This window comes from Suillus bovinus (genome assembly GCF_016758785.1).
Source record: "Suillus bovinus strain UH-Sbo-P2 chromosome Unknown EDB93scaffold_57, whole genome shotgun sequence".
Lineage (NCBI taxonomy): Eukaryota > Fungi > Basidiomycota > Agaricomycetes > Boletales > Suillaceae > Suillus > Suillus bovinus.
The window spans coordinates 42,861-63,670 of NW_024542113.1; the positions used below are offsets into that span (position 1 = coordinate 42,861).

The 20,810-nt window shown below is 46.5% G+C and overlaps 9 protein-coding genes across 9 annotated transcripts; 7 read left to right on the forward strand and 2 right to left on the reverse strand.

Annotated features, from left to right (window-relative positions):
* Positions 1-960: 960 nt before the first annotated feature.
* EDB93DRAFT_1106310 (uncharacterized protein) lies at positions 961-1,749 on the forward strand (the record flags this gene model as incomplete). The annotated part of the gene is made up of 4 exons (XM_041447604.1): positions 961-1,093; positions 1,166-1,213; positions 1,294-1,336; positions 1,359-1,749. The coding sequence occupies 4 exons, from the start codon at positions 961-963 to the stop codon at positions 1,747-1,749; spliced, it is 615 nt and encodes a 204-aa protein (XP_041304698.1).
* A 1,049-nt stretch (positions 1,750-2,798) lies between these two features.
* Positions 2,799-4,003, forward strand: EDB93DRAFT_1253291 (uncharacterized protein; the record flags this gene model as incomplete). Its single annotated transcript, XM_041453429.1, has 5 exons — positions 2,799-2,946; positions 3,136-3,195; positions 3,252-3,583; positions 3,682-3,900; positions 3,950-4,003. 5 exons carry the CDS (start codon positions 2,799-2,801, stop codon positions 4,001-4,003), a joined length of 813 nt encoding a protein of 270 aa, XP_041304699.1.
* Positions 4,000-7,416, reverse strand: EDB93DRAFT_1299523 (uncharacterized protein; the record flags this gene model as incomplete). The annotated part of the gene is made up of 4 exons (XM_041454663.1): positions 4,000-4,492; positions 4,560-6,029; positions 6,088-6,477; positions 6,535-7,416. The coding sequence occupies 4 exons, from the start codon at positions 7,414-7,416 to the stop codon at positions 4,064-4,066; spliced, it is 3,171 nt and encodes a 1,056-aa protein (XP_041304700.1). The 3' UTR covers positions 4,000-4,063.
* Positions 7,417-7,936: 520 nt separating this feature from the next.
* Positions 7,937-9,914, forward strand: EDB93DRAFT_1253293 (uncharacterized protein; the record flags this gene model as incomplete). The annotated part of the gene is made up of 9 exons (XM_041453430.1): positions 7,937-7,948; positions 8,013-8,192; positions 8,245-8,441; positions 8,492-8,699; positions 8,748-8,908; positions 8,959-9,055; positions 9,111-9,290; positions 9,343-9,537; positions 9,600-9,914. 9 exons carry the CDS (start codon positions 7,937-7,939, stop codon positions 9,912-9,914), a joined length of 1,545 nt encoding a protein of 514 aa, XP_041304701.1.
* A 1,098-nt stretch (positions 9,915-11,012) lies between these two features.
* EDB93DRAFT_1299525 (uncharacterized protein) lies at positions 11,013-11,745 on the forward strand (the record flags this gene model as incomplete). Its single annotated transcript, XM_041454664.1, has 1 exon — positions 11,013-11,745. The coding sequence occupies exon 1, from the start codon at positions 11,038-11,040 to the stop codon at positions 11,743-11,745; it is 708 nt and encodes a 235-aa protein (XP_041304702.1). The 5' UTR covers positions 11,013-11,037.
* Positions 11,746-12,317: 572 nt separating this feature from the next.
* EDB93DRAFT_1253295 (uncharacterized protein) lies at positions 12,318-13,970 on the forward strand (the record flags this gene model as incomplete). Its single annotated transcript, XM_041453431.1, has 6 exons — positions 12,318-12,431; positions 12,489-12,660; positions 12,757-12,851; positions 12,904-13,161; positions 13,211-13,339; positions 13,392-13,970. 6 exons carry the CDS (start codon positions 12,318-12,320, stop codon positions 13,968-13,970), a joined length of 1,347 nt encoding a protein of 448 aa, XP_041304703.1.
* Positions 13,971-14,982: 1,012 nt separating this feature from the next.
* Positions 14,983-16,072, forward strand: EDB93DRAFT_1090550 (uncharacterized protein; the record flags this gene model as incomplete). The annotated part of the gene is made up of 2 exons (XM_041446280.1): positions 14,983-15,312; positions 15,365-16,072. 2 exons carry the CDS (start codon positions 14,983-14,985, stop codon positions 16,070-16,072), a joined length of 1,038 nt encoding a protein of 345 aa, XP_041304704.1.
* Positions 16,073-17,100: 1,028 nt separating this feature from the next.
* EDB93DRAFT_716599 (uncharacterized protein) lies at positions 17,101-18,476 on the forward strand. Its single transcript, XM_041457199.1, has 2 exons — positions 17,101-17,105; positions 17,162-18,476. Exon 2 carries the CDS (start codon positions 17,340-17,342, stop codon positions 18,393-18,395), a length of 1,056 nt encoding a protein of 351 aa, XP_041304705.1. The 5' UTR covers positions 17,101-17,105; positions 17,162-17,339; the 3' UTR covers positions 18,396-18,476.
* Positions 18,477-18,751: 275 nt separating this feature from the next.
* EDB93DRAFT_1299533 (major facilitator superfamily domain-containing protein) lies at positions 18,752-20,489 on the reverse strand (the record flags this gene model as incomplete). Its single annotated transcript, XM_041454665.1, has 7 exons — positions 18,752-18,978; positions 19,028-19,529; positions 19,583-19,742; positions 19,789-19,923; positions 19,989-20,149; positions 20,204-20,269; positions 20,328-20,489. Coding segments are annotated over 7 exons (1,413 nt in total), but the record flags the coding sequence as incomplete, so codon positions are not given.
* Positions 20,490-20,810: the final 321 nt, after the last annotated feature.

Consider the following 20,810-nt stretch of genomic DNA (forward strand, 5'->3'; position numbering starts at 1 on the left):
CTGAGAATGCCGCGATCAAGACCTTCATTTCCAGGTCGGGTGGTGCGAACATTGGTGGCTTCCTCGGGATCAGTAGATATAAAGTTGCGCATATGAAGGCTGAATGCCTTCTGGAGGTATGAGACTACCCATGAGGTGATGCAGAGATCCATGAATACGAAAAGCATTGGGGCCAGAGCCTTGGAGGGCTCTATCCTCGATATCAACACCGACCGACGTGAATGCAAGAGCGCTGTTGTACTGCCGAATCTTGGAGACAAATGTCCTGTCAGTATAAGCACGCTGCAGTTCTGGCAGCCATGGTGGAAAGGGTGGGAGGACGACTTTACCCTCCAAGCAGCATGTACCGAATTTTGGATTCTGTAGGGATGATTTTGAGAGTCTTTCGGATGCAAAGTGCAATGCATGGCACTTGGTGCACTCTACATTAAGAGGACCAAGATTATGAATGTTTATAGGCTCCCTGTATGGTCGAGCTCCATCAGGGATAGGAAAAATGTGGTTGATAACTTCTTGAACCTCTGCCTCACACTCCTCACGCTGTTGAAGCTCTTGAGCTCTTCTTCTTTCTTCATCAGCAGCGTGATTTTCTTGAGAAGCAGGATCATTATATTCATGCAGCGCCTCTTCTAGATGCTCTGCTTGCTCACAAATCCTTCGTTGCCTCTGGCGTTGGATCTCCTCTTCCTCTTGACCTGCTCGCATACGATCCTGAGTTCATCTATTGTGCTGCTCCTCTTCCTGTCGACCTGCTTGCACACGATCCTGAGCCAGCCTATTCTGCTGCTCCTCTTCCTGCTGCTGCAAATGAGCCTGTCTCTGGATCCTCTCAGCTTCTGCTTGCTTCAAATGAAGATCCTCCTGCTGCTGCAATTGAGCCTGTCTTTGGATTCTCTCAGCTTCTTCTTGCTGCAGCAATTGAGCCTGTCTTTGGATCCTCTCAGCTTCTTCTTGCTGCAAATGAAGATCCTCCTGCTGCAGCAATTGAGCCTGTCTTTGAATCCTCTCGGCTTCTTGCTGCTGCAGGCAGGAGAGCCTCTTGATACTGCAATTGAGCCTGTCTTTGGATCCTCTCAGCTTCTTGTTGCTGCAGGTGAAGTGCCTCCTCATGCCGCCATTGAGCCTCTCTATTGATCCTCTCAGCTTCTTGTTGTCGCAATTGTAGCTGAATTTGATGTTGTCGAAATTCCTCCTGTGCTTGCCTTTGAAGCAAGTCATTTCTAATGTGCTCTTGTTCCAATTGTTCTACCTGTAGATGCTGCTGAAATTGAATATTAAACTGATGATAATCAGGTTCAGGCAGTCCATCCAAAGGTGGTGCAGGATTAGGCGCAAAGTAATGAAAAGGATTGTCAAAGTTGTGAGGACCAACTGCGCCCTCATAATGAATGGCACCATATACAGGAGGAGCAGGAGCAGGTTGAGCGGGTTCATTATGCACCTGAGGTACCTGCATGGGCTGTAACCCAGCTGCCATTAACTCTGCCTGTGCCTGCTCTCTTATCTCCTCTCTGTCCTGTTGCCGACGACGATTCCGTTGACAGTGTCTATCATTATGAGCTGCATTCATCTGCTCATTCAAACATGCATTATAATCAACAGGAGGGTGCTGATGAGCACATTGCACATGTGCAATTGCATTCCTTGGCAAGCCAGGATATTGACCAACTGGTAGCGGTTCATATGGAAAGTGAGCAGGAGGCTGCCATGCAAAAGGTCGCGGAACAGGCCCTGCTTGAGGTTCATTAGCTGGCATGAAATTTGGCTGTGGTACATGAGGCGCAGGCCTATTGTGAGCAGCATGTCGACGATTGCGCCTGGTAGGGGACGTCATCTGGAGTTGATTGACTCTATCGCGTTCACGTTGGGAGTGACGCTCGTGCTCCGGGTAATACATTCTTGATTTCTAAATAGCATGTGCAGACATTAGCATCATGCACCTTGCAGGTAGCAATATATAGTCAGCAACTCACAGAATGGGCATATTTCTGTCCATGTTTGATATTTAAACGGTTGTTTAGCAAGTGTAAAATTTGAGTAGCCTGAGCCCATCAATAAGTCATTTATATCTTTGTTGACAATAATCAAAACCCACAAAAAGTGTATCACACTTTGTTACACTTGGCTGCGGGGGAGGGCAATTTAATTCGAGAATTCTATACAAAAGCAGCAGCCAATTGTGTAATGATTTGTGTTACCAAACTGTGTAACAAATTGTGTAATGATGTGTGTCACCAAATTATGTAACAAATTGTGTCACCAAAATCTGTTATGCTTTTGCTATTCTCGATGCTCGCTCCCTTATAGTAGGAAAAGTGAGTTGTTTGTCCGTATTATGGGTGCGGCGCAGTAGGTGTGCGGAACACTGTCCACTATATCGCGTTTGGCAGCATTTTTGGACACTGTGGAAATTTACCTCTCGAAATTCTGAATTGAGATTTTTTTGTAGTCACCATTAGCAAACTCAAGCGAGAAAACCACGCGAGATTTCCAAAGTAAGGATTAAGTGAGGTAAGCGAACCCACATGGCGTTTAGCAAATCTTAGCGAATCTAAGTGTATCTAAGTGTATCTAAGCATATCTACGCGGTGCAAGCGGAAACCACGCGAGCGTCCGTCCCTTCCCGCAACCGTTCTCCCTTACTTTATAGATTGATTGCTGAGTTTCAATGTATCGCAACGTGATTGCAAGGTGCTTGCAATGTGTACTTACCTGTATTCGTGCTCTCACCATCTGTATTTCTTTGTTTCCTCGCTCATATCAATTCTGTAGATACCCCGTATATATCTGTCGACATCATGGGCTCTGACAGGGCCAAACTCTGCGATCTGTGCGACCAGAATATCAAACCATGTGGCTGGTCCACTCACCGAAAAGCCTGTGAGAAGAACACTCAAAAACAAGCCCAAGATCAGCGCATTGCAGACTCAATCAGGCGGCGAAAAGGTGCATTCTTGAATACTCCATTTTAATTCTGTGCCTGGACTAACTGCAGCAGGTCTTGTTGGTGGGACTGCTGTCAATGCGGTGGCGGGTTACAGTCTGAATCCACTTGAGACTACAGGGTAAGTCTTACCAGTTTATCATTCTATCAATCTATTGTGTCATTTATTTTACTTATTTGAGCATCAACAGTTCAGCGCGACCCTTCAGCATCAACGAGTTTCCATGATGATAATTCAGGCCCTACTTTTGGTGAGTTTGATTATTTCTTTGGCTGTTTTGTTGGATATAATTAACATGGACTTTAGAAGAGCAGCCAGCTATCCCTGATGACGACAGGGACCTTCAGTATCGTGAATTTCAGCTTGATGACATCAAGGTCGAGCACCACCCGGGGAGTGGGATCCCGACCAAAGTCTTTGCTTTCAATGATTTCACGTGTCGCCCTGCCCATCATTCCTCATGGTCTGCTCCAGAACCTGACGCACAGCCTTGGCGTCCTTTCAGGTCTCGTTTGGAGTTCAATGTTGCTGAGATCGCCCTCGAAGCGGCCCTCAATAATGAACAGACGGACCATCTCCTTGACATATGCCGCCACTGCACACAGAAGTCAGAGAAACTAACTTTCAAGAACCACAAGGTACATTCGCACTAAGTGGGACGCAGTTTCTCAGCGCTTAACAGGGGTTGTATAGCCCATTGTTGTATGATTCTTATTGGACTAATGTTTGAGCTTAGTTTACAAAGGACGTGATTTCGATACCCTTCGCAGATAAATCATGGGACTTTGACGTCTACTATCGCGATCTTTGGGAGTGGGCTACTGACCTCCTCCATGATCCTCATCTGTTTCCTTATTTTCATTTTGATGCCCAGCGCTTGTCGAAGTTCAATGGCCAGTCTTTCGAACGATTTGTAGACGAACCCTTTACTGCTCAAGACTTCTGGGACGCTCAAGTATGTACTATCCATATACTGTAGAGATATGCACTTACCTTCATCACAGTGTCACACATCCTTCGAATCAAAGCTATTTCATGTGACTGTCACACAAAGTTGAATGCGTTGAAGGTAAATTGTGACATACTGGTAAAACATGAAAAAAACGCGTAAACTAAGGTCAATGTTTCCAAAATTTTCTGTATTGTGTATTTTCCATGCGTCTACGCTTCCCACGACCAAAGTTTTCTTCGTCACCCTCGGTGGCGGAAGCTGCAAGCTCTTGATCATATCCTTCTGCCTTGTTGCATGCCAGCAGGTTGCCAGAAACATCAGTACCATAGCCTCGAGGGACTGACCCCCCTGATGTGATGTGAAGTAGAACTGCATCAACAGGAATATCACACGGATCAAGCTCAACGTCTGCAGCTTGCGCAAATGGTGGCTCAACCTCATCTAGTGCCGACTCGGATTGAGGTTTTTCAACCTTGTATTGAGCTGTCTTGATTCGGTCCCATGTCTCGACATTGTTCTTCTCTACATCACGCAGCATTTGAAGCGCTTCACGGCTGGTAAGACTCTCAAAGGAGAGGTTGAATGAAGTGCCGGCCTTGCATTGAAAAAATGCCTGAATGTGTCAGTGCCATTGGTGAGGGATACAAGGATGGCGTACTTACTTGTTTAACAATGTCTGGCTTGTTAATGGCGTGATAGCCATTGATAAGCCAGTGCAACGATCTATCACGCAGTGTGGGCAACATTGTGTCAAGTTGAATGATGGCGGCAGCGGCATCATTTTTCTTCAGCAATGACAAAGACTCGTCAACGATGTCAGCATGCTGAGATTGTTTGACAGCAAGCTTGAGTGGGTGCTGGACACCAACATCACATGGTTGGGCAATACCAGTGCAACCGCCAGGGACGAAGCGATACTTGATCCATGGGTAATGTTGATCAAGCCAAGTGCGAAACTGGATGGACTTGTGGACTGACCAAACATCCAGGTGTAAGATACATTCTTGATCATCGGGTGCACCAACGAGCTCCTTCTGTCTTGTCCAGTAAGAAATGAGGATATCACGAATATAGTCGCACATGAGCTCAAACGTTGACCAGTACGTGTCAGTGTTCGAAAAACACAGCTTGAAGCCTAAGCGCTGTGCTTCCTTGAATTGTGGCATGTTTTTCGTGGGGAGGGAGCATGTAGTTTTGCCGCAGTAGATGACCTGAAATGGGAGAGCATCACCGGAGGCAGATATGCCAACCACAACAGTGAATGCTCGCTTCTCCTCCTGTCCGATGACTGTGACTTGCTTGGAACTGACTTCTTCGTATGTAGCCGTGTTTGCGGGTTGATACACAATATTTGTCTGATCAATGTTGACGTAGAAACAAGCATGAAAAATTGCGCAGTTGCGAATGGTCAAAGTTAAACGAAGGAATTGGTCCAGACAAAGTTGATCGGTGTTGGAAGGGGTTTTCTGTGCGGCACAAGTTGCGCGACGAAATGACCAATTGAGATTTGCGGCTACGAACTTCTTTACCCAAGACTCTGTGCATTGAAAGTGTGAGCCGTCCTTCGCAACAGCCTCAAAGACCTCAGGGCAAGAGACAGTGAGGCGGGCGATGATTACACCACGACAATGCATGGTGTCTAAAGCTACACCAACAGTGCGCAGAGCGCGCAGGTCTTCCACAATGGTCTTGACAACATTAGGATACTTCGAGAGAATACCAGGCGGTGTTGCCTTTGTTAATGGAAGATTGCCCTTTCGAACACGGGCAAGCACATTCGCATGCCATGCTGGTTGTGTCCCGCTATGGTCTATCCAGCTTCCTATAACTTGAGCATGGATACCAGCAAAACGAGTGGGGTCAATTCGTTTAAGCTCACGCTCAATCTGCACTGGTGACATCCCATAGCCAACATAGAGAGCAGCCATTTCAATGGTCGGCCATAGCAGGGGGCTTTGCCAATTGACACGCAAAGCATCTGTGTCCCCCCGCTTGCACTTCCAGCCTAGATTGTGTGTGCGCTTGCTACGAGCTTGCCTTTGTAGTTGACGATATGGATGTGATGCCTCTGCGATAGTGACAGCTGGTGGCTGAGGATTGCTATCATGAAGAATGGAATCAATGGTGGGTTTCTGACGACAGAACACATTAACCATTAGGATGACCCAGAGCGCAAAGGCACATGCTCACCTCCATAGCAGCTTTTTCATGTTTTTCACGTGCTCGCTGTTTTCTCTTTCGCTCAGCGGCTCTTTCACGCTTGCGAGTAGCCTTCTCAAACTTATTGAATTCTTGCTGATAATGGTCCCGCTCCTGATCTTTGAGCTCCCAAGTGAAAGGCTTCCAAGCACATTGTAGATGCTCCTCGCGTGATACTTTTGGGAAGAACCTGAACAGACCTTTGTTTTGGTCTGCGTCAGTTGAACGGAGGTCGAGTTTTGTTTTGTTAGTTTGCGTGGATGATGGCGGGGTGGAGATAGATGGCTGAGTCTCGTGTTCGCTCTCTGTATCTGACGGAGTCTCTTCTGGCTCGAAGTCACTGCCATCATCCACATCTGTGCTGTCGCCAGGAACTGAGTGCTAAAAAATCAATATTCAATCAACAACGATACATCAGTTAGCACGAGATGCGCATACCTCAAGATGATCATAAGCAAGATCCAAAAACTCTTCCATGCGGAGGGAGAATGCTTCGTTATTGTTGAACAAGGGATCACGAAACACAGCATGCTTGATAGTATTGATGGCTGCAATTCCGCATGAAAACGAATCCAGCTGTTGACCGCACTGTAGTGCACTTGTGTTACTAAATCCAGAGAGGCCGTGATAGCCCAGCCAATGACGAATGGTGTCAATGTCATGAGCGGGCCAATCCCACCCAAGAGAATCTGCATATGAGATGGTTTGGTTGATCACATTGACCTCGATAGCAGCCCAATGGATGTCGCAAATATTGACAGGAAAGAGGACACGCTGAAGTCTTCCTTCGTGTAATGCAGAGCCTATGGCACAAAGGTGAGTGAACGCCTTCTCAGTCTCATAGTTTGCCCACCGCTTCTTGCCGAGATGAAGTGTATCCATAAGGACAAGGGATTCGACACAGATGGTCCGAAGGTCTGCATTTTGAGATGCTTGCATGTGTTCAACTACCACAGCAATCATAGTATCCATGAGGCAACCACCAATTGGGCCTGATGCCAACAGCAGCCGTAGCCCACTAGTAGATAGGTCAGTCTGAGTGCCAACTCCCTTGAGCGGAACATCCCATGGAAGACGCTCTATCACATCTAAAATGTCGTCGATGGTTTCCAACTCATCACAGTCACCCAAAACAGTGTCCAGTCGGTCTAAGATCCAGGTGTGTGATGCACGCCAATCACGTTGATGCTCAAGTGCATGAGACATGGACACCCAGTATGATAAGACCCACAAAGGAAGTGGATCATTGGGGAATGATGGATGCATGATTGATTGATCTCCGTCTTGCCATGCACTGGTAGCGTGATCACGGAGTGCCATGGCTGTTGAAAATGCAGGAACTGACTGCGAAATGAAGTCTGCAGGGAGCTGGACCTTGGGGGGCTCTTGAGAAAGAACAATACTGGTGCATGATGGATTGGTTTCGAGACTCGCAGGGGAACTTGAAGATGAGCAGTTGAGTCACTGAGAGAGTGCGGGAAGGAACAATAGCCTGAAACTTCGAAGGAACACATAGGAGGTGCAAACTGGCCATGGTACAGAAGGGCTTTGTGGGTTTCAGAGTTAATCATCCTGAGAGCTGACTTATTTCTTACCGAAAATTGGAGGATCTGTGTTGATAGTATGACAGTACATGCATACACAGAGAAGCCTGAAGCTTGACATGTCACCAGATAGCTGAATACGAAGTGCTCCTTGAGGATCATCGAGAAAACGAGAGCCTGTTGCTGCAGGCACTGACAGCGGCTCAGTCATGGTGGAGACGAAGCTATTTCTGAGGTGTCACAGGTCACACCCATCTTCAAATCTTCGAAGCTAAGACACGTTTGGTCACACCTGGATGACGTTGAAGGTAAGTGTGTATCTCTACAGTATGTTGTACAGTAATTTTGATGGCATCTCAATGTAATTCATAGTCGCAGCTGCCACATAGCGCTAAGCCCCTCGCCTTCATATTGTATGCTGACAAAACGAAGTTATCTAGTTTCGGTACTGCAAAAGGTTATCCCGTCGTTGCACGATTGGCGAACTTACCCACCCACATTCGCAACAGTCAAGGAATGGGTGGCAGTTATATTGTTGGGTGGCTTCCTGTGGTATTACAATATATATGTTATGTGCATTACTTCATACTGATTCTATTCATAGGTGAAGGAAGATAAAGCCCATGCCGGCTTGCTGGCATGGGCTAACTTCAAGGCCACAGTATGGCACAAATCCTTTGAAAGGATACTGTCTTCACTCGCTGCAAAATCAAACACTGGTCAATGGTTGGAGTGTCTAGATGTTGTTCAGCGGTGGTTTTTTCCACTGATACTCATTTTATCTTCCGATTTTGAGGAACAGTGAGCTTCGGACTTTGTGATTGACGTCTCACTAACTTACATGTTTTAAGGTCAACAATGGTGCTTACTCATGGTGTTAGGGCCTTATGGCCATGCCCAATCTGTCTTGTTCCCCATGATAAACTTTCGGATATGTCGCACTGCTATCCACGTCGCACATCTCATGAATCACAAGCTATCCTAGCAACTGCACGAGAAAGGGAGACTGCAGAAGAGCAGGAGGAAGTACTGAAAGAATACGGACTTCGTGATGTCCAGGTAAATTTATCTTTACTCTCGTGCTATATTGTTTTAACGTTGTCTTAGAATTCGTTTTTGACAGTGTCCTCAACGGATGTACATCGTGCATTGTCTTGGGACAAATTGCACTTTCACTCTGGTGGTCTATGGTCTGATCACTTATGGGTCGAGCTTCAGAAGTGTATAAACGGTCTCAGACGAGAGAAAACATCTCAAGTAGACAAGAGGTAAGTCGTTTATGATTCATTTTGACTTGAACTCACATGAATTTACATAGCTATGAAGCATTTCCCTGCTGGCGAGACCAAAAGCATCCAAATCAGGTCATGAACATCTCATTTACCAACAACTCCACACATGAAGACATTTCGAAGGTTTGTAATTTTTTTCCGCTCTACCTCGCATCTAGTATTCACATATCACTACTAGATGATAGTATATGCGACCCACAATATATTGACAGAGGCAGACTGTCCTCTCGGTTACCTGCTCCTTCGTTGTGTCCGACTTTACCTCGAACTCAATATGTATGCCTCGCTCGAGGTTCACACGACGGAGACTATAAGCAGTGGCCGACACACACACCTTGCATTTGCAGCTCTTTTGCGGGTATGTCTCATTTACTATTTACTTCTTTCAATAGGCAACTAATTTCTATTAGCAATATATAAACAAAACAGTTGAGAGTGAGAAGAACTGGAATTTTCCGAAGTTGCACATGAGCTCACACATTTTTGACGATGTCGAGGCAAAAGGAGCAACACAAAACTACAATACCAAGCCGAACGAGAAGATGCATGGCTCGCTAAAGGACTCATATTTTCTGCGCACAAACTTTCGTGACGTAGCAGAACAGGTGTGTTTCAATTTTAAGAAAATGATCTATTATAATACCACAACTTGATTCAACTTTGACAGATTCTCCGTATTAATACGTGGCAGGTGGCTGCAGATCATATACGCCACTGCTTATTTGAATTTGACGATCATCAACGCCAATTGGATGAAGAAGACTTCATTGCCACTGTCGTTGATCGCCCTATCTCAACATGCAACTACCTTCATGTGAAACTGGGATCAAAGCAACCTCCACTGACCTTTGATGCAATTCAGATGGCTCATCAAGCAGACCAGGCCTTCAGTAACTTCCGTGTCAAGCTCAACGATTTTCTAAATGTTCTTTTGCCCTCGTCAAGCATACCATTGCCTGAAGGCAAACACATTCATCTCTGAGGAACTGATGAGGTATGTATGTTTGTCTTAGTTCATTTTTTGCTGCTGCTGACATACTACACACAAATTACAGAGCACCGCTTCATACGCATCAACTGTGAATCAATGGTTGATTGGTGTCAACATACAGATTACCTTCGTTGCAACCCCCATTTCTTTGGTTCGCCACGCTTCGACTGCGTCTTCATCCGGTTGACAGAGAATAAAGTCATTCTCAGGCCGTCTGATCTTCTGTTTTAAATGTCTGGTTGGGAATAATATGTTTCCCTTGGCTCTTGTTCACCCTTTTGACATTCCTACTGGTTTGCGCACTCAAAAGGACAAGGATCTCAACCTTTTCAGAGTTCGCGCAAGACCACTGAGCACAGGCACAGTTTTTTTCTGTTAGATCATTCATACGTGGGGCCCTTCTGGTACCAGATGGACCCTCTGATTATTTCGTAGTCGATACTGCAGATACTGACATGTTTCTTTGCCTAAAGATGATGCATCTGGAGGCAGGGCACATTGTGCGTGTTTGATCATTTGTCTTAATGAGAACCTTTTTGCTTCATTGGCCGCCATCATGGACACCTTGAGTTCTCGACTGCTACTTAATCTGACCAATCCTTTTGTCGCTCCTACCAGATATTTCATTACCAGATTATAAGGTACGTCTTATTAACTTTTATCAATATGTCACAGAACACTGATTATACTAGCAGCTCAGCTCCCCCTTCCTCAATTATGGCACCCCATGCAAACCAGCCTTTGCGATCAGGTTCAGCTTTCAAGGTCCAGGCCGTACCACAGCATATCCACCCTAGAAACAAAGATATTAGGTGAAGACCCCAATGATCTCATAGATGAAGGTCACATCATTCTCCAAGGACGAGGACACGAAGTTAGCGACGAAGATCTCCAGCAGCACAAATGGACAAAGCTGATCTCAGACCTTAAACAGCAAGTCATTCTCTGGTTTTCACCATACTTATCATTGATTGAATAGGTACAGACTCGCTGAGATGATGCATAATCATCTCCCTCGCACCGGGCAATCCAAACCAAGTACAATATCATCATTCATCTCTGGACCCATGCACTCCACACCTCACAAGCATCTCCAGCTCTATCAGACACAAACATGCCTGTGGAGCTGCCAGTGGCATTCAAACTAGCGTTGGAACTTGCATTTTCAATGCTCTCATTTGTTCTCCGCAATCCGATGCGAAAAGCCACACATTTTTCTCGCTCAACTCTCAATCCTTATCTCACAGTTCTACTCACCTTCTTGGCTACCATCACAAAACATGCAGAGACACTTTCTATAATGGAACGTTCGATACCTTGGCATGATCTTGCCCGCTTTTTTGCCACCATTCCCCACGATATCTTTGCTGCGCAGGGATTGGATATCCCAGCTACTGGCAGTGAGTGGTGGGCGATGCTGACAAGTGGTTATGCCCCGCCTCTCTCCGAGGACTGGTGCCTTCGTGGGATGGAGTGGATCAGTTGCAAAGTCTTTGAGTGTGGATACTGGAAGAGTGGAGAAGAAAGGCGGGTGGAGGTGGAGATTCTGGATATGGAAGAAGGCAGTCAGCTAACTGATGGGATCATCGAAGATGAAGATAACGAAGAGGATGGTTACTCCCACAGGGAGAGTTTGTGTGGGGAGACAAGCAAGAGATGGAGCCGACTTGTGCGCTGTGCCGTTTCCTTGTCAACTGTTGTTGATGGGCTCACCTGGTTGGAGGGCACATGTGAATGGAGGGTTGAGGGTGTATTGGAAGCAAAAGTGATGCACTGGCTTGAGGAAGATTGTCATGAGCGCAAGGAAGAGGAGTGGAGATGATGTGGTCGTCAATGTCAATGATGAAGATGACAAAAATGATTCTGAGGAAGTCAAGGATCTCAAGGTGAGTTGCCTCATTGGTGATTCAGACTGACCTTCTTGAAGAGCCGGCACTGCATTCATTCTGATCCGATGGCTGGCTTCACGAGGTTCTTGGCAATCTTGTGCTGGCTGCAGCATCTACAGATCTTCCGCTTCAGGTGAGCCCACTCAGACAACGTCTCGCCTACTCCATTCTGAGCATCGTGGCAGGCTATCCTACTCTTGTACTAGATCCTGGTGCATATCCCATCAACGAGGAGCTCAAGACATAATATCCCAGCCTATGATTTAGACATGACACGCTGATTATTACTTTGCAGTGCTGATTTCATTTGTTGTATCAAAGGTCACTTCCAGGCTATCACGCTTTCCTTCATAATTGATAGTCAAAGAGTAGGCACATTTTTTCTTGGCACTGCTGATACATTGCTACAACTTCGGCTGCATCAAGCACGAGGCATGATGATTTACCTTATATACTGCGCTGTCATGCTGACTGTTTTCTCATCTCCTTGCATCTAGTTAGCATCATGTCTCATTTCTCTCAAAACACGTCTGACTCAGACGGTGAATGGGATGCAGAGTCCAATGTTGAATCTGTTGCAATTCCGAGGCCAAACACCTCGAAGGGAGACTTCATGGACGTAAGTTTTAGATGTTAAACTACTTGATTTACCTATCTAACTCTCCTCTCACTCCAGGCACTCAAGGCGCTGCAAATCCAGGTTCAGAAGCTCATTAAGGAAAATTGCACTCTTCGCAAGGAGAACAAGGTTCTCGTTGCCAAGAAGCCTAAACACAAATGTCGCACAGAAGCTCCCGACGAACTCCTGGCCCACGAACAAACAATCACACTCTATGCTCGTAAATACGGTATGACTGTTGAAATGTTCCCCAACACCGACCTTTTCAGCATGCAATGTCCCGAGAACCCAACACCATTCAACAGCTGAGACCGATACTTGACAGCAATGACCCAGGAATCGGCGTTTTTGGACGAGCTATATCAACACTTCCCTAGTCGCTTACACAGTGTTATGGAAAGCTCGTATTTCAGCGATCTCGTACGTATTACATGTTTTGCTACTAACTGTTGAACTAACAATCATCCTCCAGGTAATGAAGTCCATCTCCGAGGCTCGCTCATCAGAAATCAACAAACTATGTAGCATTGCGGGCAGTATATTTGACCTTCCGGGAGTATACTTCAGCAATACCCAGTACTGCAGAGCCGACGTCGCAGACATACAGAAAATGCTTGGAGTGTCAGCGACAAATCCGAAGTACAAGACATTTCCGCTGGTCCTGTTCCTTGGAATGCAAGAGGACCCTACCTTGAAGACTGTGTTCGGAAACTGGGAACTTTTGGCTAAGGTATGTGTTTTTTTCTTCCAATTTGTGACATTGATATATCTCTGAATAGATTCTGAAGGCTGCACTTCGCGGTGTTACTTCGCTTCATCAAGAGACCACTGGTGGACCAAAGACCAACACCCGAAAGTGGAACCTTGAACATGTTACGCCAAGATCTATTGCGTGGGCTGCTGTCATTGTAAGTCATCTATGCTATGTCGAATGTTCTCACTCAGTCGATACTATTACAGGCAATCTTTTTGCTATCACCCGATACTGAATTTCAGAAGTCGGGCACAGGAAAGTCCTCTGGCATCAACTACAAGGACCTTTTCTTTCACTACAAGAAACTCTCGCTCACCAAGTGGGACAGCTGCCGCATCCAGACCATTGTGCAAAACATCGACCGAGCAGTTTTCGGCTCTGCAAAATCTTCTACTCCTGCAGCCACTCAAGAAGATCACTCCAGCGAAGTCATTCACGCAATGAACGCACTCGATATTGATAGCGACACCAAGTCAGATATATCTGAACCTACTCCAACATCTTCCGCAGTCCAGAGTACCACTGCCTTTCATTCCAACACTGTCAAGGTGGCACAGCCTCCCGCCGCTCTCAGCACTATTTCGTCACTTAGTACCACCTCCACTCTCAGTGCTACTTTCCGAGCTACTGTTCAGGGTGATGCGGCAGTTCCAGCAGCTACTAATACAGTTGTAGTACAGGATGCAGATGTGGAACAGCCACCAGCTCGAGGGAGAGGGAGAGGAAGGGCTAGGGCAAAGAAGCCTGCAGCTACAGGTGTTCGACGCAGTGCTCGTGCTGCTTAGGATACTATTAGTAGATATACTAGTCTTTTTTCATTTCATTCATTTGTAATGTTACATCTTTGATTTGCCTTTCGCGCGCACCCAATCTTATTAGTCTATGCTACTTGCTATTGCCTTAGGTATTAGCCAAAAATGATGGTTCAAATACAATCAAGTTACCCTATATAAAAAGACCCTTTAGCCTAATGGTTTTGTCGTGGTAAGTCCTAAGTATCATGTGACCTTAAGCTTAAGCTAATAACTACTACACGTCAAGCATTCGAAACCTGCCAAGTACAGACTATATAATAGACAAGGTAAGCATTAACACAAACCAGATAAGATAGTAAACTAACTAATATAACATAACAGGACCTAATAAAGATAGAAAAAGGGGCTTGTAAGATAAGGTCCAGTATTCCAAGAAGTGGTGACATGGGGGCATCATTACGACCGATTGCTGTACAAACAGTCCATTACAATGACTAATATTGATTTAAACCTATTTCAATTACCATTACAATTGGCATTGCAATGACGGTTGCAATGCCCATTACAAGGCGCACTCTATCATTAAAATCTATTTCAAGCAGCAGTTTGTATTTAAAAATTTCAATGCTTTGTAATGCATTGAAAGCTAGATTAGGAATTTCTGACATGTGTAAGGCTGTGTATCACCACTCTGCTCTGTCCACTCGCCTCAGACCCTTTCCTTGGGATCCAATATAGTTGCCTAGTCTAATGTCACAATCCATCAACGGTGCCGAGAATCAGCACACTCACAACGACTCGGCTGAGCCTTCTCCAAAGAACGATGATGTAGGACCTAAAGAAATGTAAGCCGTGTTATCTAGAAGTCCGCTTGCCATCTGACAACAAGACAGGGAGAAAAATTATGAGCCTTCGGTGGAGCTGCCATCAGTAATGTGAGTATTTCTGCCCTGATGCTGCTGTTTCGCTCCTCACCGGAACTGTAGCTCCAATACTGGATCTTTACAGTCGCCGGGACCTCAGGTACGGGAAAACACTCCCAATGTTGCACCAGTTGGCGATTTACCTCCGTAAGTTCTCATCTTTATCAAAACATGCTTCTCAATTGTCTCAGCGAGGCAGCGAAGGACGAGCCCACGCTAAGCGAATTGTGAGTGAAAAACGAGCAGAGCAATTACAACTGACCACATCCTACACGCAGAGCAGATGTCATGAAACAAGTATTGGATGTTCTCAAGGACTCGACAATTGCGTTGAAGAGTGGCAAGGACAATCGGTCTCGTTTCTGGGGGGTATACAAACGAGTCGCGAGGAACACGACAGCGAGTTCCTCGAGCGATACACTACTAACGTGGACATTGTCTTGATCTTTGTAAGTTTAGCATGCTTATCTTTGATGCGTTTTGAGACTGATGTTGGATTAGTCTGGTCTTTTCTCTGCTGTCAGCACATCTTTCATTGTCGCCATGGAGTCTAATCTCAGTCCCGACCCCAGCGATACCACGAATGCCCTTTTGAAGGAACTTGTTCAAATCGGTCTGGGCAATCTCGCTGCAGCGGGTTCCAAGCCCGCAGACCCAGGATCTACATGGTCGCCGAACGCGCCCACCCTGTGGATCCAAACAATCGCATACGCAAGCTTGTCCATGAGCTTGCTCGCTGCCTTCGGGGCCGTACTGGGCAAGCAGTGGCTCGGGTACTACAAGTCGAACAGATACGGCCGGGGCTCTCAGGAGGAGCGGGGCAAGCCCAGGCAAGAGAAGTTCGACGGCCTCGTCACATGGTATTTTGATGCTGTTGTGCAATCCTTCCCGGTCTTACTTCAAATCTCACTTCTTCTTTTTGGGATCCCCCTCGGCGCCAACATCTGGTACGAGCAGCCGAGTGTCGCCCGGGTCATCATTGCAACGACAATCTTTGGATTTCTGTTTTATTCCCTGACCCTGATGGCATGTTTGATATCTCCTGCCTGTCCATTTCAGACGCCGATATCGACGATGTTGCGCATGATTCACGTCGACAGTAAGATCATTTTACTGAATTCTGGTGGTGGTTTCCTGTCTGAATCAGCATTGCAGAGGTTGTACGCCCGGTGTTCAAAAGACTCTCCAGTTATTCCTGGCAGCTCATGATCTCACTGCACGGTGAGTCATGTCTTTTTTCATGTGCACAGGTTTTGACCCGTTTCATATCAGGTGTGCTGGGGCTATTGTTTGATATCATCAGATCAGGATGGGTCCAATTGTCTGAAGTGTTCATAGGTGACGACCTAATCTACTATTACAAAGATACTCAGTGCTTATTTAACTTTCTAGGCCCTGTCCATGCAGCTGGCACATTCGCACGACGATCTCTTCAGCAGTCAATTACCACGCTTCATAACTGGCTGCGTTCTGTTGTTTCGCGCTTTTCGACAAAGGTCTTGGACTTAGAAGCACAAGCGCTCAACCAGAGTTTTTATGTTTCGTTAGAGAATAAATACGCCCTCACCCTCCCTGACATACCCGCCAGCAATCTCGAAGCACCTAGCATCAAGTGGCTGCTCGAGACCTCTACGGATCCCGAAGTGTTTCTCGCCGCTGCCAGCCTTGTTCCGCAGGTCGAGTGGCCCCTGGATCTTGACGTCTCAGACACGCTGCATCAGCTGTATGATACTTTCACAAACTGCGTCGGCTTCCATGGGAACATTATGCCGTCATTGGAGGAGAAGGCCTCAGCTTGTATAATGGCTATGATCCAGCTATATTATAACCGGGTTCTTCAAGCATATCCTGACCGTGTCGAATTTCTTGGTCGCGGGAGAACAGATCACGATGCGTTCTCCAGGATGAAACTGGGTGACATAAGTGAAGCCAACGACCTGGCGCTTACCATGACTATGAATCTTTGCATTCCAGGAAATGACGATGACAGTGAACGTTTTGGGTATTCCGAGTCGTATGATTATCCAAACTCTGTCACGGAGTGGCTGTCGCATTCCCTTTCTTACCACTTTGTCACTAGGCGAGTGGATCGGACTACAGAAGATTTCGCCATAAATGTGATATCAAAACTGCTATCCTCTCCATTCTTCCCGTCGAATCAAATCGTGGCTAATTGCACTCTTCTTGCTTGCGTCATGGTCGGGGTTCAGTTTGACAAGGACATAGTTCGTATCGATAAAAGGTGCCATTGAATCATTTGGTACTTCTTCTGCTGTGGCTAACAAAAAGATTGTGTAGTTCTGGCTTGCCTCGATTCGTAGATGCCCTTTTGGAGAAGTTCCAAATGGTTCTCTGGGAATGAAATGGAGGCGATCTCGACGAAGTCACACGCAGGGCATGGAAACTCCTCAATATCATTTGTCTTGTGCTTGAACCTGCCAAAGATCACTATCGTGGTGGTCCTTCATCCAACGCCATGCGGAACCTGGACGTGTGCAAGAAGATTTATTTACGACTCGGGTCATCCGGACCATATGCTTCCTGGAAATTGTCGAAAGTTCTGCAAAATGCACTGCGCTTCACGCTCATTGCTGCCAAAGTATCTCGGGACCCTGCCCACTTGTGGTATGGCCATTATTCAGAAACAGGCGACTCCCGTTCGCCAGAAGACCTTGACTGGCTGATGGACTATCTCGAGTACATTTATTTTGGCTACGAGGAAACGGCATTTGACATCCTTTTGTTGTTGGATGTCATGAAAGTGCGCTGCAGCCCTGCTAAATATCATCAGTTCTTCAAGACCCTCATTCCCTGCATGGGCAGTTACATGCCTCACCATTCACGCCATGTCGCTCTCCGCGCGGCTCGCAATGCTCGAGAAGAAATTGCCTCAATTGATGCCATTCATGATGTGGAGTTGCGAGATATGATCTTGACGAAGCTCTCCCCCGCTATCCTGATTGCGGCTTGTCCCCAACCAGATGATGCAACACTCTCCGATGATGGTCCTGACCCCTTCTTTCATTATGACCGCGACTTGTGCTATCTCGAACTGCTCTTTGCCCTCGCGAGGAATTCCAAGTGGCACCCCCATTTGTTTAGGGATCACCATATAGATCGATGCATTGGCATTATCGCACATTGCCGCTTCGGGCCACATGCATTTTACCTGGCTGGCATCCTCCTCCGAATTGCACCTGAACAGTTGTCAGTTACATCGCTCGATTTCATCACAGGACAGTGGTGGAACATTATCAGCGATGCATGGTCCGGTACTAGCTCTATCATGAGAATCGACGATGCACGCTTTTTCGAGTTCCTCCCCGTCCTTGTGGAAGGCACGAAGAAGTATATGCATATTGCTTATGGACTCCAGTATTTGATTACAAAAGTGGATTATGTTCTCGGATTGCTGGAGAGGCGATATTCAGAGCAGGGAGAGGGTCTCGCTGTTGCTGTGAAAGAGTTGAGGACTGTAGCCAGCGAGATGCTTGAGAAATCGGTCAGCAGTAAAGGAGTTAGTAGTCCCTGATTATGATGATACTTCAATGTATGTTGTACGATACAGATGGTGCGATGATTCGCATATACTCTCAGCAGACCCCGTGCGTGACCTTCAACTGTCAACTGACGCTCGTTCATTTGTTTCAAATCGCTGTTTGCTTGTGGGCTTGCGCTACCAGAAGGAAAACACCACTCTGCTCCCTTTGTTACCCGTATGTCGTCTCCGAGTCGGGTTCCTGTTCCCCTACGTGACTGTGGAATGCTCGTTGTGCGTAGTCTATTTACCGTTAATTCTACTATAGTCGGGAGAACTTGACAATATCCTACGTAACCCTGCTATAGCCATCGATAATATCATTCGTAATCTTCCCATACAGCAGGATTACGGGGAAGTAATAGCGCGGTACCAACTGCGAGACATACAATTATGATCAAGAAGTAGTATATCAACCACGCATCATGCCCTTCCTGTAATGAATAAGAGAAGACCGAAGCTGCAGACGCCGAGCCAATGATCCTTGCTGCTGAGACAGCCAACTGGGCGATTCCATTGGTTGCTCCAAATGAAGCGCGACTGGGAGCGGCGGCTCTGACAAACAATGTCATGCAAGCTATGACTTCTCAGTAAAGTAAGACGTCTGAAGTGTCGGAATGACATACGGTAGCACATGATCAGGCTGATCGTCAGCATAAGCTGGAGGGCGACACACAGCCAAACCGCCATACCTATCCCATAGGCTCGAGCTAGAGCATTGATCGCTGGAAATAGAAGGACGATAGGTATGCCGGAGCTAACGCCGGTGACATGGATAGCTCTTGCACCGAAGTGATCATGTAAACGAGCGAAGAAAAGTAGCTGAAATACGCCATGTGCGACACTTTGTGCCGCAAGTAAAACGCCGATGCGAGGAGGTTCGAGGGAGAGACCGCCAAGTTCGATCGGTGTCGCATAGAAAACAGGTAGGACGGACATGAACGACATGTGAAGCAGGGCTGTGGTGCCATAGCTCACTGTTACGCTCGAAACTTTCGAGGTCAGCAAGGCACGCAGCGGAAGAGGCTTTGGTTGAGTTTCTCCAGGATTGACTATAACATCGCTCGATGGCTGTCGGGAAAATCCTCCTTTAATCAGTTCCCAAAGTGGTGCCTTGATAGAAATGCTCTTGTAACCACACTTAGTGTGATCCAGAGATGGGTTTTCAGTATCACGCTCACCTCTTTAAGACGAAAATACGTGACTAGCCAAGCTATTGATGAAACAAATGCCGAAATAGAGCATGGCAGGAGATATGGGTAGGTTTTCAGGAGTTCTGATCGCCCAAAGATGTCAGGGAATCTATCTGCCGGTCGGGAGAGCGATCCTCCGATGATTGGTCTAGATGCTGTGAACCTCTGTGACAAAAAATGTGATGTATGCTTACCCAACTGTGTTTGCGATCATCCACGGAATTGGTACATAGCCATATGCCTCAGGCATATTAGTTGCGTCAGTGATGTCCATCACCATGGTTTTGAGGATACCATTGCTTGCATCGAATGCTCCACAGATAACACGACTGGTCAAGAATATCAGTAATCGATGATCACAATAACTATTTTATATTTGATTGAACACGCTGACCTGACCACCAGATCAAGAAAGGTTTTCGAGATCCCAAACGAAAACATCGAAAGAGAAATTGCTAATAGAGCTATGAGTATCACGGGTTTCCGCCCGATGTGGTCGGACAGTTGACTCCAATGAAAGATAGTCAGTGCATGAGCTACATAGTATGATGATTGCTCGGGGGGTATCAGAAACGAATGAAGGGGCAGTAACAATGAAGACATGCTTACAAGGATGCCGACATAGTGACCAACCTGGGACTCGTTTCCGTGAGTCACCCCGATGTGTCTAATGAGCTTGACAAAATTGCAGGTTGTGATCAGATATAAATGCCAGTAAATGGAATATACTCACTTCGGGAATAAACGGGGAAAGGGTACCAGAAGAGAGAGGATCTAACATCTCCAAGAACAGTACGATCGAAAACTGATCCCATGGTAGAGGTGTTCTAGAGGCTGTTGATGGCTCTGGTCGTTGCAGAAGAGGAGTCTCCTCATCATCCTGCCGTGGAATCATGGTGGAACGAGGGAACGACTTGGATGAAAGTGCAGTTCATTATGATAGTGAAGTTATTCCGATAATGAGGCGTTCGATCATCGCCACTTGACTAGCTGCTAAGGGCAGTTCACAGGAACTGACTATCCCACGTGGCACCTCCTTTAAAGCTAACATGAACACCCGGTATGGCGGCTTAGAGGACATTGATCAGCTTTATCATTGGCTAGCTAACTTTAGGCTAACTGTCTGTGTCTGCACCCACACGCAAGGTGAAACCAGACGTCGACATTAGTTGAGACGGTCACTGTAATACAGCACGAGGCACACAGTGCATGTGAT